This window comes from Oncorhynchus tshawytscha, linkage group LG16, assembly GCF_018296145.1.
Source record: "Oncorhynchus tshawytscha isolate Ot180627B linkage group LG16, Otsh_v2.0, whole genome shotgun sequence".
Lineage (NCBI taxonomy): Eukaryota > Metazoa > Chordata > Actinopteri > Salmoniformes > Salmonidae > Oncorhynchus > Oncorhynchus tshawytscha.
This window is the reverse complement of record NC_056444.1, coordinates 50,860,339-50,876,224: the sequence shown is the minus strand read 5'-3', so window position 1 is coordinate 50,876,224 and position 15,886 is coordinate 50,860,339. Positions and strand designations below refer to the sequence as shown.

The following is a 15,886-nucleotide window of genomic DNA, read 5'->3' as shown; positions in this document are numbered from 1 at the left end:
ACCCTGTAAATATATATGTTGACACAAATACCAGTCGTTTGTGGACTATTAGGTTTCTACATTGTGAAAAGCACAATCTTCCATAAAAATGTTAAGTCTATTTAAGAACATTGTTAGTAGGTGAAGACATGCGAGACATCTGTTATTCATTCATTGCTATGATCATTGATCTCCTGAAGAAGCTATCCCTTTTCCTTTCTTCCTGTGCCCCCAAACGTTCGGATGTCGCCTCCTAGCAAAGTTACCAGGTTGTTAGCTAGCTAGCTATTGAGGTAATGTGACTGAACAAGGCGTAAACAAATGGCCCATGGGGGGGAAAAAAAGTAATATGGCCAGCCAATCTGCCGTAGAAAGAACAAATGTTGCGTCTGTAATACGGGTCATCTCTTTTGAACCGTTTGTGTTAGAAACAAGCCGTTGTCGCTGTAGTAATGGCACAACCATGATGCTAATGACTATGCGCAACAACAACAAAAATCTCTAAAGCACTGAAGTCTAATCGTTACTATTATTATCTCGTGCTCCTATATGAAACATCCATTTTGTAGAGAAAAAATATTTAGGTGCAAATGCAATCCAAAATGGTCCCACATTAGAGCCCTGTTACACGCACGTGTGTGTGTGTGTGTGGTTCTTTAGTGTGTCTGTTGGGAGGAAATAGTAGGGAAGTCTGTTTTGTACAGCAGTAAACAAATCCAGCACATTGTTTTGTCCCTGCTTTCCTTTTGCTATGTCACTCAATGGGTACATTCTGACTTGGATTGAAATGTTGTTTATAAGTGTCAATTACTCAGTCCATGCCTCCCTTTCATTTGCTGAGACTGTGTAAACAGAGAGAAATGTGAGCTAAAAGACTTGCGCAAAGTCAAGGCGTGTCTATGGAAATGTGTGTTAGTGTTGCTACTCTTTGGGACGTGAGGAAATACACTCAAAAACAATGTTTGGGTATTTTTTTGTCATTAGTCCACTTTTGATACAGTCCCAACATGTTTTGCATGTCAGTGGTCAAGTTTTCAAGATATTGGACTTTCAAGATGAAAGCTGTCACCAGCCCACATCATATGAAAATAACAAAAGATAATACATCACCCAAAAACTATCAAGCTAGCAACCTTCACAGGTCTGGTTCTACCTTTTCTTTCCTCTCCTCCTTCCTCTCTTGATTCTAGCTCTTTCTTCCACAAGGTGGGGACTGGAGTGTAAAGATGTGGGTTACTGTTTGCAGCCTCCACATGTGTGTGGTGTGTGTGTGTGTGTGTTGGAAATTGATCTGGGTAAACTGGATGGGTTTGTGTGTTTTGAAAGGGTCCCGTGATCGAAGTCCGCTGCATTGTTTTGAACGTCCCCCTTTCCTTCCTTATTCCCTCGTTCCCCCTGTCTGAATGAACTCTCTTACCTCTGTTACCTAAGGCAGCCTTGCTAAGGGGGAGGTGTCTGCTGACGACATACTGACACTACCGGTGGAAGGGGGGGTTTGTGACTGGCAGGCAGGGCCGGGCTGCTTTCAGCGCCTTATCGTTTTATAATGGTCCCAATAGCCTTCTGTCCTTTGTGGCGGTGGCCCTGGTTACAGAACCATGCTCTCTATTCTTTGTGAGACTGGGGCAGCATGGCAGAGGCAGAATAGAGCTGACACGGATACTCTGGCTTCACAAGAGGACAGACATGAAACCCATTCCAGAGTAGGAGTATATCATCGTTCATACAGAGATGATGGGTAAGTGTCTAAATCCTGAGTAAGGGGGAGTCTGGCTCTAGCAAGAGCTGAATGGCAGTGGAGAGGTTTTATCATATTGTCAGGTTTTGGTATACTTTTTATGTTTACCACTTAGTCTTTGAGAGTTTCTCTAAGCTTGAGCATCTTTTGGACTTTCTTTCCAACCTTCAATAGTCTATATATGCGTACATAGACACACACACACACCCCCACCCCCCACTAGGGGCCCGGCTCCAGCATGAGCGCTTATGTAAGGAGTTTTTAGTAGTTTCCTGGTTGCTGTGAGCCTGACTCACAACTCACATTGCCAGCCGCTCACGGGTTCAGTAAGTCAGTCGGAAAAACATCTCATCAGATAAACAGATAGCGACAGAGACAAAGGTAAACAAGAAGATCGGTTCTGCCTTACAGCTTTGAGGCAGACTTTTTCAACTAGAGGAAGTGTGTTAGTGAGTTCGGGAGCAGACAGCGGTACTTGGACTCAGACCATCTATTTCCTCACCATCAGAGCAGGGGAACGGAGAGGGAGACTACTCAGAGAGGGGCAAACTGCACGCCTGCTACACGCTCTCTGGACACCCCACACACCCCTCACGGAGACGAAGCATGTTGCTGCTGGAAGAGTCGGAGACCTTTACAGGTAGGCGATCCCCTGAACCCCGCTGCCACACTGACCCTTCTCTGTGCGAGCGTCACTGACCCTTATGACCGCAGCAAGTCGGGGTGATGTCTGAGGAGGACACTTCGAATGAATAAATGATGACCCGGAAAAAGAGGTGTGGATGGATTATTTGTTGTGAGTGAGAAATGGTGATGATTTAACAAGGGTGTTTTTACATTGTGGTTACTGTCTGTGAATTGGAGTTGTTTTGTAAGTGTGGCACCAGCGTTGTGTAACGCTCCCTACTTATGCATTAGTTTGACACCCGCTAGCCTTTCATTCTTTCTCTTCACTCTCATATTGTTCCCTGTTGGGGAGCACTTCCGTTTGTTTGATCTGGGGGCTATTTGATTGACTGTTTCTATGGTAACCTAAACAAGTGGGAGGATTAGTGTTAGATTAAACTGGTAGTAGTCTGGCTGGGTGCAGCATTAGGAGCGACACATGGTCAACTACAACAACCATGTTTTTATACACGACAGCCCACATCATACAGGGATGTGGCCACGTTGTTTCTATACGATTGGTAGCCTTCTATTACTGGTAGCCTGTGGTTCGGTCTCGTTATCCTCTTCTTTCTGTCCATTCCTCTGGTTTTGGTAGTTGATTGGATGGACAGTTGTGTTGTGATCCCAGTGGGGCCACCTCCTAGATGGTCATGGGGGAATTTTCCATTAGGGTATGAACGTTTTAAACGAAAGTGTAATCATTAACGTGGAGAAAAATCCCTGACTGAAAAATATACAGTACCAGTCAAAAGTTTGGAGACGCCTACTCATTCCAGGGTTTTTCTTTTTCTACATCGTAGAATAATAGCAAAGACATAAACAATGAAATAACATATATGGAATCATGTAGTAACCAAAAACGTGTTAAACAAATCAAAATATATTTGCGATCCTTTAAAGTAGCCACTCTTTGCCTTGATGACAGCTTTGTACAGGCTTGGCATTCTCTCAACCAGCTTCTCCTGGAATGCTTTTCCAACAGTCTCGAAGGAGTTCCCACATATGCTGAGCACTTGTTGGCTGCTTTTCCTTCACTCTGTGGTCCAACTCATCCCAAACCATCTCATTTGGGTTGAGGTTGTGTGACTGTGGAGGCCAGGTCATCTGATACAGCACTCATCACTCTCCTCCTTGGTCAAATAGCCCTTAAACGGCCTGGAGGTGTGTTGGGTCATTGTCCTGTTGAAAAGCAAATGATAGTCCCACTAAGCGCAAACCAGATGGGATGTTGCTGCGGAATGCTGTGGTAGCCATGCTGGTTAAGCATGCCTTGAATAAATTAGACTGTCACCTTGAATCAATTTAGACCATTAGCACCATCACACCTCCTCCTCCATGCTTCATGGTGGGAACCACACATGCGGACATCATCCGTTCACTTACTCTGCGTCTCACAAAGACACTGCGGTTGGAACCAAAAATCTCAAATTTGGACTCATCAGACCAAAGGACAGATTTCCACTGGTCTAATGTCCAAAAAGTTCAAATGATTGAGTGACCCGGTTGGTGCAATGAGCAGAGTGTGCTGTGGTGTGTAGGGGGGCTATGGAAAGTCGCTGGGGTGGTTAGGTGTGATTAATTTGGGTTTCCATTAAAGTGGGGGGAAAAACACATCTGATCTGTGAATAACGTGATGCGCCTCAGCTTGTAAAATTTGATTTAGATTTATAAGGGCGGGTCAAGTTTACCGTTGAAGCTGCTTCACTCAACTCTGCCTCACGACCCACCACTACGGCGTTTAGTTAGCTTCTTAGCTACCTGTAAAAAGCATTAGCGGTATTCGCCTTAGCCTATTTAGCTAGCTCGAACCAGCTAATCTGCCACTGCCAAGATGGATATCAGAAATTGGCTTCGTCAAAGCACCCAAGCCAAAGGAAAGGAGCGCAATGAGCAGCAGCATCAAACCGCCCGAGGCCACCGCCAAGCCCAGCAGCGACGAGTGCAGAGCCTGCCCACCCTTCCACAAGCACCGCTAGGATAATGGTGCCACAGCCCCCTCTACTTCCGACTGTTCCTGATGATCTTGGAACAGAGGAGCCAGCCCAGGTTTGCCTAGAATCCTATCCTAGCCGCAGGTTTTCTGTCGGAAAACATTCGTTTAATAGCAACTGGCTCATAGGAAGATGAGAAACGTTCGGTCTCTGAGGGTTGTTTCCTACGGAAGCAATTGTAAAACACACAAGAACAACTTGCTTGGGGCTGTTGAAATTGCTGCACTCACACACACACCCTGTTTTAGGGGAAGGGCTGTCATACGTTGTTGATGGCAATAGAACATATGGTTTTGTTTGTGAATACCGAATCTAAATTGTACAAATCAGTCTGTTTTGTCGGTGGTTTATGATTGGGTGTGTACATGATTAGGTGAATGATGAGGTGTGTTTGTGTGTACGGAACGCGCAGTTCTTGTGATTATGTAACAGCCAGAGGCTGCCGTTACATAAGCTTCCCTCTACCTTCGTCCATGATCATTGCACTGGTGGCCTGTGTGTGTCAACAGAAGTAAGAAATGGAGACAGCAAATGGGTCATCCTCCTGTGCTTCCTTGCCACGGGGTGGTAAGCGCAGGGAGAGGGGCAGAACCCGTTGAGCTCATAGATTTCAATACAGCCTATTGACCACTTTCTTAGCCCTTCTTTGTTCACAGCTGCAGTACTCCGAGATCTTCCAAGTTGGCACATCTTGACCTTTCTCACTTCGAACTTACACAGGAAGCCTTCTATTAGGTTGATACTGATTTGTGTCTTTTGTGAATAATCTCCTCCGGCTCACATGGTCCGTGTGTAATTTATACCCACTTGAGAGTTAATCAAGCGTATTGCAATTTCTGGTTAGTGCCTGTCTGGTAAATCCTTTGGCCTGATGTGAAACTGATGACAACCTCCTGAAAAGTTGGCCTGTATTGAAGCTTCCAGCAGTCTTCCTGCTCTGTGCCCTGTAGTCGCTCAGGGAACATGTGTTGCTGCTGTGATGCTGAGCACAGGATCTTCTCTCTGGTTTTTGTAGTAAAACTCACTCGTGCGCTGGATTGAGCGTAATCTATAATCTCTTTTAACTGACGTAGATGGAGAGAGGGAGACCGCTCTAGTAGGGCCATTTTTTTTCTCCTCCTTTTTCAGTGGGTCAGTTCACTCACCCTTTTTTAAAATGTGTGTGTGTGTGTGTGAATTAAATTCTCAGTGTAAAAACAAATGTCTCTCCATTTGTATCTTTTCCCTAATCAGACCTGGTCTTATTCTTTTCGGTTCCTAGTAGACCAAAAGGCGTCCTCCAGTCAGAAGCAGTGTTAGTTTATCTGATTCTGGTTTGGTGGTTTGTGGGACCTGCAGAGTTAGTCATTTCTATTCTGCGGCGTGTTCTCGCTCTGGTAAACGTTCTGGTACGGCTGCCTGGTAGCTGGTGTGACAGAGGCCAAGCCTGGAGCCTGTTGAAGAGCTGTGGAGGTGTCCGGTCTAAACCTGCAGGCTCTGGTCTTCTGGAACTGGAGTGGGTCGTTAGTCGTTGTGGTAACCCGCTCGTCCCCGATACATGCTACTAGCAACCCTGTCTACCACAGGCCCCTCTGACCCAGCCTGAGGTCTCTCGTCCCTCGTCCTCGCAGCCCCCCGCCAGGCGCGCACTGTCCTCGACATCGCCCTGCCCCTGTTTATTTGGCCTAGTCCCGCGCCGCCTGCAGACCTGTTGTGTAACTCAGTGGGTCAGAGTGAGCGTCAGCAGCAGAGTATAAAGTATCAAAATGACAAACACAAATATGTAGGCCAGGAAACAGGGCCTCTGAAACACTACACTCAAGGCATTTATGGACCTAGATCAGCACCGGTGTCACATGTCCACTCAACTCAGATGACATTCTGAAAGCCTGTGGTTTCAACCAGTGAAACTGTATTGTTCTCCATCTTTTTAAATAGCGAACATGTTTTCAGCACTTTTATTTCCATGACTGATCAAAACAAATGTCCTCTTGTCTCTCTAGAGCAGACGTATAGTGAGCAATATGTTTGGAACATCAAAATCACAGTATCGAATCGCAATACATATAGAATAAATATTGAGAATCGCAATACATATAGTATGGGCACCTAAGTGTCTTGATAATATCGTATTGTTAGGTCCCTGGGAATTCCCAGCCCTAGTTTCAACTGTTTCTCAACTCCTCACATGTTTTATCGATGGCAACACATATTTGATCTACCATAAAACTTCAGTTAATTCAAAAAAATCACTGACTACAACCGGCGCTTATTAAAGACAGGCTTCTATTTGAGCCAGGCGTGTATTTATTTACTTGCCTTTTTCTGCTCCACCTCAGACAAACGTTGAAGACGTCATTCTCTCACTCGTTTTGGATCCATTCCAAAATGTCTGGCTGTTGCCTTGCCAGAATTTTGCTCTGCGAATTTGATCACTGCTAGCTTGAGTTTGATGACGCCATGGCTAGCAACGATGATGGTTTCCAATGTTGTTGTTTTTTTAAATTTTATGCAGAGGACTGTGGGAATATCAAAGATGTGTCCATGGTAACCTTGTAAACAATTTAATTTAGATCCAGTGTTTATTTGAAACGGGTGTTTCTTTGCTGGAATGATGCCCGGCTGATTAAATGGCAAAGATGGCGATTTGAAGTTTTACTGTGTACCAACACCTACTTTCAGGGGCTTGATGTGTTGATTAGTTGCCGAAGTTGAGTCAAGTGTGGTAGAATAGATCAAATAGACTCTGTGAAATGACTGGGTTGAGAAACACTGGGTTAAAAAGTGATTGGTGAAGAGAAAGTGTTACTCTTTCGAGACCAATCATTGTCTGAGTGGCACATACAAGGGAGATCATGACAACCTCGAGCCACTGTTGTCGTCATGGCACCCCCTGGGATTCTCCAGGGCACACTGCCACTCTGGGTTGATAATTGTCTGTCTTTGGTACACGGTACTACGCACATGCTGCTACTCTGTTGTCGGCGCCGTGTGACGCTAGCCAGAGCTGCCTGTAGAGCTGCCAGTGTTACATAAACAGCCAAGCCAGTGTATCACGGTTGTGTAACCCTGTGGCTTTTTTGAAGACGCCCCTACTTTACACCCCTCCCATCCCAGAAACCCCAGCCCCTCCCATCCCAGAAACCCCAGCCCTTCCATACGAAGGAGGGGTCAGTCAGTCAGCCACAGGGGAAACAGGAGAGAGAGAGAGAGGGAGGGGGTCTGCTGCGTGTGTAAATGCGACGCTCCTTTAAGAAACACAGTATGCATACGAGTCAAATGAATGTGAAAGAGCGTGAAGTGGAAAAAATTGTCTGCATTCTCCATGCTTCTGAACTGAATTATGGCAGGAAGTTGAATGGCAGTCTGTTGTCGCTGTGGTGACCTTTTGTGTGTTAGTCAGTTTTTTGGGGGCGTTTTTTGCCTCAAATGCCTCCAATATGACCCCCCTCCCACTACCCCAGTTGCGGCTGCCTCCCTTCCCCTCCCCCCAAAGTAGACCCCTGCCCCCAGGTCCAGTGATGTCTATAGATAAGAGACAGTCTCTTCAGTCAGAGGACTAATCTCCCATTTGTACTGTAACTGTTTTCTGTGGTTGTGGAATGGAGCCAGGCAGGAGAATTATGAATGAGTGTGAATTCTCTGTATTCAGTGTATTCTCTGAAGAGGATTACTAGCTAGTGGGTTTAAGGAGACCAGAGATGCTGTTTTGGTACACTGCATTGTTCATCTCCAACTAGGCACGGCAGAATTTTCCACACAAAATAACACCACGAGCAAACAAACATACGGCTTAGTGGCGTACTGTAGGGGTAGTGGGGGAGCGCTGTACACTGTTTCCCTCAGAATGCCCTTTGTCCCCCTCCCGATCCCCAGGAAGGAAACCGTGTTGGGGGTCGGTGGTGTCGGGTCCTGAGGCCTATTCTGCGGCATTTAACTTTAATAACTGGTTCATTTCCTTGCCTCGGTTCATTTCATTCCATGGCTGTTTTACTATTTGATATCCCAGCAGTCCTTTGTCAGACCACCCCTTCCTCTAATAGGATTACTCGGGTTGGACGGCTGAGTTTGAGGGGGGGGGGTTGATTTAACCCATATCCCTGTATTATGTTCCCCAACCTTGTGTAGTAATAGTCTGTCGTGCTACAGTGTCACGCGACGCCACCGCCCCTTTTAACTCACTGGCTATTGCTATTATGATTGGACGACTGCCACGGCTCTATGTGTGTAGTGTCGTTGCCATGGAGCTAGTCCACTCCGTCCCTGCTCACAGAAACCAGGGGAGATGGTGTACTGCCATGATTTGTTCAGTACCATTCAGAAAGTTTTATTTTTTTGGTTTCCTGGGTCCAGTGTTGGGAGAATGGAACTTTAATTTTGGTTATGTAACGGTGGGTTGTGTACTGTAACATCGTGTCCCCACTGTTTGGTTGGACAGTGCTGACGTTCTCCTCAAGGTATGTGTGCGTCCACTGACAACTCACCTGGTCAGAGGCTCCTATAGCAATACTAATCCAGAATCGCTTAACGATATAGAGTGACGCTGTTAAAATTCATGTTTGGATGCCGGCTAGTTTAACTTGGCCTGATGATGCTTTGGTCTACATGGTAAAGCCTTAACATAACCTACCATCCCACACCACCCCCCTGGTGCCAATGGGTTTTGTCTTGATGGCAGGAGGGTTGGGGTAATTGAGGATCTTGATCATCAAAGCTGACCTAGCTATTAATAGGCTTAGTGCCGGCTATTGCATAAACATGCTTACTACACCGGTCACGCACATTGAGCTTGGGAGGTATCCAGATTGTTATACCTTCATACCGACCTTGTGCCATCCTGTGATATTCGTTAATACCGGCACTGAACACTAGGGGCACAATTTTTCAAACCCCACTTAGCATCTGTAATCTGAAGGTTAGCAATGCTAACAAGTACATGTCAAATCCCCATTAAAAAAAATGCTAACGAGGGCAGGGTTAACATGTTATACAGTCTCTGGCCTAAACTATTTGCAGGACAGACCTATCAGCTCATACAAGTAACTCAAAAATGCCACTCACCGTTTGCTGCACGCACAAAATAAATATTAAACAGCAAGGCTCTGCTGTTAGCAAGTCGATGCTTGATTTTGGAAGACGCTAACCACTCAACACCCTTGTAACCTTCAGGAATTTTTGAAAGATACGTTTTTTTTGTAAGTCTCCTTTTGCATGGGTTTGGCCCTGGCCCTAACACCAGGGTCATGTTCATTAAGGCATGCAACAGAAAACATTTGTTTTCAGAATGATCTGTTTGTCTGTTTTCTTCCCTTTTTTTAACCTTTGACCCAGTGCAGGGAGGGGGGAGTTACTGGTGATGTAGAGCAAGGACTGATAAAATGCCTGGCAATCGACAAAGGGTTTGCTTCCTACAGAAGGGTCATTTTAAGCTATGATCCGTCCCAGAGAGAATTTTGACTACTGTAATTTTACAGGGTCTGTAACGGAGGGACAAAGCCCAGATATACAACAAGTAGACTTACACACACTTTAAACAATCTTCTGGATTACATTGCGTATCCCTAAATGGTTTAATTATGTATTTCATATGGGAAGAGTTTGGTGCCCAACCTTTCAGTAACCTCTATGTACACTGAGTGTACAAAACATTAGGAACACCAGCTCTTTCCATGACATCGACTGACCAGGTGAATCCAGGTGAAAGCTATGATCCTTTGATGTCCGCTGTTAAATCCACTTCAATCAGTGTAGATGAAGGAGAGGAGACAAGTTCATTAAATATTTTTAAGCCTTGAGACATGGATTGTGTGCCATTCAGAGGGTGAATGGGCAAGACATAATATGAATGTGCCTTTGAACAGGGTATGTTAGTAGATGCCAGGTGCACAGGTTTGAGTCATTGGGTTAAAGTGCTTAAGTAACTATACTTTAAAGTACTACTTAAGTAGTTTTTGGGGTATCTGTACTTTACTATACTGTTTATATTTTTGACAACTTTTACTTCACTGTATTCCTAAAGAAAATGATGTACTTTTTACTCCTTAAATGTTCCCAGGGTGCAGTATATAGGGTACTGTTTTGACCAGGGTGCAGTGTATATTGTGCTGTTTTGACCAGGGTGCAGTGTATATTGTGCTGTTTTGACCAGGGTGCAGTGTATATGGTGCTGTTCTGACCAGGGTGCAGTGTATAGAGTGCTTTTTTGACCAGGGTGCAGTGTATAGGGTGCAGTGTATATTGTGCTGTTTTGACCAGGGTGCAGTGTATATGGTGCTGTTTTGACCAGGGTGCAGTGTATAGAGTGCTGTTTTGACCAGGGTGCAGTGTATAGGGTGCAGTGTATAGTGTGCTGTTTTGACCAGGGTGCAGTGTATATGATGCTGTTTTGACCAGGGTGCAGTGTATATGATGCTGTTTTGACCAGGGTGCAGTGTATAGGGTGCTGTTTTGACCAGGGTGCAGTGTATAGGGTGCTGTTTTGACCAGGGTGCAGTGTATATGATGCTGTTGTGACCAGGGTGCAGTGTATATGATGCTGTTTTGACCAGGGTGCAGTGTATATGGTGCTGTTTTGACCAGGGTGCAGTGTATAGGGTGCTGTTTTGACCAGGGTGCAGTGTATAGGGTGCTGTTTTGACCAGGGTGCAGTGTATAGGGTGCTGTTTTGACCAAGGTGCAGTGTATAGGGTGCTGTTTTGGATGCAACCTCAATGAAACAACAAGCTCCAGGTGTTCCTACCTCCTCAAAATCAGGTTGTAACACAAAACCAAATGAAAAAATTCACGGGGTGTGAATACTTTCTGAAGGCACTGTATTTGCTTTGTCTATTTTGCTCTTGGTTAGGTGGGTCTGGGTTGAGCTGTATTGGGTTGGATTGGGCCTGTCAGTGTTGGCTACAATGAGACAGTTGAGATGTATGTGGTTCATATTGAGAGGGGGGGGGCTGTTTATGTGGGCAGAATCTTTGACTGACAAAGCTGGTGATTTAAACCGGTCTGTCCATGAAGCACCAAAAGCCCCCCTGCCCATAACCCCAGCGCTCAGTGTTTCATAAGTGCTCCATGTTTATGAGCACTTACATAAGCACCTCAGATCTAGTCCAGAGTGCCTCCTGTCTGCAGGGAAGGAGGGCCAGACAGAGTCGTATCCAGCTCTGGCCAAGTTACTCCCTCCTAAACACAAAGGATTACTGTCTCAATGGATCTTAAATATAAATCCTTCTGGGTCTTTTTTTGAAACTGTTCTTGAATCAGTCTATACCACTCCTTCAGTGATGGAGAAATCAATGCCCTGTTATACAGCATGCCTTTCTAGGTGTTCAATCGACATACATTTTCCTTGATTTTACGTCTTGCATATCGTGATCTCCTCCCTCCTTCTCTCTCCACAGACCAGCCTCATAGCGCTCCCTTCAGCTCGGAGAATGAAGCGCAGGGAGGGGACTCTGCGAGATGGCAGTGCACCGCCCCATCTACCTCACCCTCGGGGGAGACGCCGACCCACCCCTCTCGACCGTCCTCACGGCCCGAGAGCCAAAGCCCCTCGCGGTCCCTGAGGGAAACCAAAAAGAGCTCCCTCTCCTACTCCAACAAACCCGCACACATGAGGAGGAACATCAGGTATGACCTCTTACAACATCCAATCTCGCATATATACAGAGAGCAACATCCAATATAGGCCCTTAACCAACTTCAAAGATTCAATGAACAGTGATATTCAACCATTAATTCCCTAACTTGTGATCTTAATCATCCCTACTGCACACGTAGTGCATCTAAAGCTGTGTTCTCCAGTGTTCTCTAGCCTGTCTCGCTGGTTTTCTCTCGTGAATGAAGAAGATCTCTGTATTACTCAGTCTGGCAACAAGTCAACCACGCTGCCATGAGTGGGATTATTTCCCAAGTGTTTATTACATTATTAAAGCTCTCTCTCACACACAGACAGATATACTCACAAACACCCATACGGCGATAAACAGACATGCACACAAATACACTCTAAACCAGCGTTTCCCAAACTCTGTCTTCCGGACCCCCACATTATTTATTTATTTTGTAACTTTTTTTTGTCCTGAGGGCCGAGTTTGCACTAAACACATACAGCATTAGTAATGTACTGTATCCCCATGCAATCTGGCACACTCTAGTCAGTCTGTTGGCCCTATAACAGAGATGGATGCCTGAGGCCTATTCTGAGATCTCTACTCTCCCTCTCCTCTTCTCTCTCTATCTCTCTCTCTCTCTCTCTCTCTGGGATGTAGAATGCTGTTGAGGGAGCACCAGTTGGAGGCGGTGACCAAAGCTGCCCAGCAGGAGGAGCTAGAGAGGCGGCAGAGGCTGGAGCAGCAGAGGAAGGAAGGGCACTTCCCCGTTCCACTGCTACCAGAGTACACTCCAGGTAGGACACACACACACATGATTGATAGCTAGAGGGTGAAATCAGAAATGTTTGTGTGAAATCAGAAATGTTTTTGTATTGAAATATAACATCATATAATGTCAATGTACTGACTTGATACTTAACCCACTCCGGTAACTAACCACTGAATATCTGCCTCTGTCCCCTCCAGGAGATCAGAGTGTGTCTGCTAGCGTGGCCGAACGGGACCATGTGATATGCCTGAGCACCAGTTACAGCAGCACTAATGTCTGCGAGGACAACTCCAAGGCTCTGATCACAGAAGCACACGCCCCAAAACAAGGTGAGACCCCAGTCACTATGAGACACCGATTTTTAGTATCGCTCATTAAAATGGAGACTGACTGTGGTCCTCCTGCGCCAGGCGGCCAGATTTCCATGTTTGATATGCTTGGTAATGTTACGACCCGTTTCTCTAGGTTTTCAATGTCACTCATTATACCTTATAAACAGAAATGACCTTGTGTGGGTCAGATACTTACTGTGTGTCAAGTAATGGAAATGGTCTCGCTGTAGAGTGTACTTTTTTATGAAAGTGCTTCATGAAATTAGCTCAAGATAGCATGGTTAGTTATCGACTGGGACCGGCTCTGAGCAGTCTTAGATGGATTAGCTGGCTAGAGAAGGAGAGTCGCTATAGTATAGAACTATGTAAGCTCCGGTGGGCATCGTGTGCTTTTCCTCTGCTGGCCATGACAGACACTTATTCACACAGACACACACACACACACACACCAGTCTGCTTGTGGGTATAGATCCACACCGAACAGATCCGTTCCCAATTAAAGCCAGCGGGGTGGAAGGGGGTTCATCAGAGACCGGTCTGGTGTTGCTGGGTCCTGCATATGAGGGAAGGCAGGATAAGGTGACAATGTCAGAAATGGAAGTTGGTTTATGGAGCAAATAGCTGGTTAATCCTGGTTAATGTCAGCGCCAGCCAGCCTCAGCGCCAGCCAGCCTCAGCCCGGGCAGTGCGGTGACATTTCTGCCCAGGGTTATATAAACCGTCCTCCACTACTATAATCTAACTTGTATAACCACCTATTCACCAGATTTATATAAGCCCTCTATCAACGGCTCTCCACGTCATCTATATTAAGTAATAAATAACGTTTGTTAGACTTCAGATGTGGCATGGAGGATGCCTATGTCTAACAAACGTTACTTATCACTTAATATAGATGACGTGGAGAGCCATTTAGAAGCTATGGATATTATCTTCATTTTTTGGGGCAAACCGATTTTGAGACGAGGACAGGTCAGGTGGGAACTTTTTTTTAAAGATTTGCTTACCTAAAGATACGAAGACAAATATAATGGCAGAATTATTATTTTTTTACTTTCATTTCATAGAGTTTGTGAAAACACATGCCATCTTTTGGAGAAATGGTGTTATTGAAACACAAATTATTGAATCGAATATAATATTTTGTTTATTTGTATTTTTTTTAACCTTTATTTAACTAGTCAGTTAAGAACAAATTCTTATTTTCAATGACGGCCTAGGAACAGTGGGTTAACTGCCTGTTCAGGGGCAGAACGACAGATTTTTACCTTGTCAGCTCGGGGATTGAACTTGCAACCTTTCGGCTGCTAGGGGTATTATATGCATCAGGGATGGGCAACTTTGATGTGGGTGGGGGCCACCAAAAAACGGAACTCATCATGAGGGGCCACAGAGGCTCACCAGCAAAACATTTTAGCGGCCCCCCTCCTTTCATTGTAAAGATCATTTCCTGCAATTCTACACGTTTTTCTATCGGGTGCTGTTTTTAATATAACTGATGATCAATGGGGCCCAACCCGGTTGCCAAGTTGCCCATCCCTGATGTAGATGTATATTAACCGTTTCTCCATTTCCATCTACAATACTAACAAAAACACTGTGTCCCTCTTTTTCTTTTCCCTTTCTCAACCGTAGACGTGATCGAGCTGAGCTCCGACGAGGACGACGCCCTACAGATCAGCAGCGAGTCCACCAATGAGGAGGAGGAGGACCGGTCGGCGGCACCCGAGGCGACCGGCGCCCACGCAAACGACGCTGTGAACCAACCGGACGCCCAGGGGCGTGTCTTGGTCAACCTGAACCACCCAACCGAGGAGGCAGACCTGTTCCTCTCCCCTCAGCTGGCCCGGGTCGTCAAACCTCATCAGGTACAACTGACTCAGTACAGACATGGATTTTCTCGTTAACACAGGCAGCCTAGCAGTTAGTATAGGGACCGTTTCCCTGATCCATATTAAGCCTAAAAAGCACTTTCAATGAAGTTTGTCTGTCTCTGAGGAAACCCCATGGAGACGAACCATTGTATACAATGCAGTCAAACAAATGCACTAATTTTAATGAGTTGAATCTAATGATCCCACTTCTTCTGTCTCTCTCTCTCTCTCTCGCCCTTTTCTCTGTCAGATTGGTGGGATCCGTTTCCTCTATGACAACCTGGTTGAGTCTCTGGAGCGCTATGAGAGCAGTGGTGGCTTCGGCTGTATCCTGGCCCACAGCATGGGCCTGGGCAAGACCCTGCAGGTCATCTCCTTCATAGACGTTGTGCTCAGACACACCCAGGCCCACACTGTGCTCGCCATCGTGCCTGTGAGTGACTTCCTGTACTCTGTTCTCTCTCTGCGTTCGGTGTTCCCTTTGTAATCAAATCGAATGTTATTCGTCACATGCGTTGTAAACAACAGGGGTGGACTAACAGTGATATGCCTCCTTGCGTTCATACCGGATGTAGCTTGTGATCTCTTGACTGAGAATTTACTCTTCCTCTCTCTCACACTCTTTCTCTCTCTCTATATATATTTTTATATAGGTCAACACGCTACAGAACTGGCTGGCCGAGTTTAACCTCTGGGTCCCGACCTTTGATGCGCTACCCATGGACGTGGACCCCACCCAGGTCTCCCCGCGCACCTTCAAGGTCCACATCCTGAACGACGAGCACAAGTGAGTTTCCCGTCCTCTCTGGGAACGGAGATATCCCATTCCCTCCTCTTTAAAAGCTGAAGCCGCCTTAGGCTTGATCATGGTTTTGTGTTTGTGCGGGACTAGAAATGATTCACTCATAGCCCTCGCTCTGCTTAAGTGTTCTGCGTCACACAACTGCCTAA

At 45.8% G+C, this 15,886-nt stretch overlaps 1 protein-coding gene across 6 annotated transcripts in view; it reads left to right on the top strand.

Annotated features, from left to right (window-relative positions):
- LOC112258283 (helicase ARIP4-like) overlaps positions 1-15,886 on the top strand; it is a 68,476-nt gene that overhangs the window by 37,957 nt on the left and 14,633 nt on the right. For 2 of the 6 annotated variants that reach the window (XM_042299307.1, XM_042299306.1), the window contains exons 3-9: positions 2,226-2,357; positions 11,748-11,976; positions 12,618-12,754; positions 12,927-13,058; positions 14,697-14,929; positions 15,186-15,368; positions 15,589-15,722. In XM_042299307.1, coding sequence (XP_042155241.1) covers positions 2,226-2,357; positions 11,748-11,976; positions 12,618-12,754; positions 12,927-13,058; positions 14,697-14,929; positions 15,186-15,368; positions 15,589-15,722 — 1,180 coding nt within the window. Of the gene's footprint in view, positions 1-1,563; positions 1,718-1,997; positions 2,358-2,417; positions 2,494-11,747; positions 11,977-12,617; positions 12,755-12,926; positions 13,059-14,696; positions 14,930-15,185; positions 15,369-15,588; positions 15,723-15,886 lie in introns of those variants that run through there. The other 4 variants (XM_042299308.1, XM_042299310.1, XM_042299311.1 and 1 more) reach the window with 4 other exon arrangements.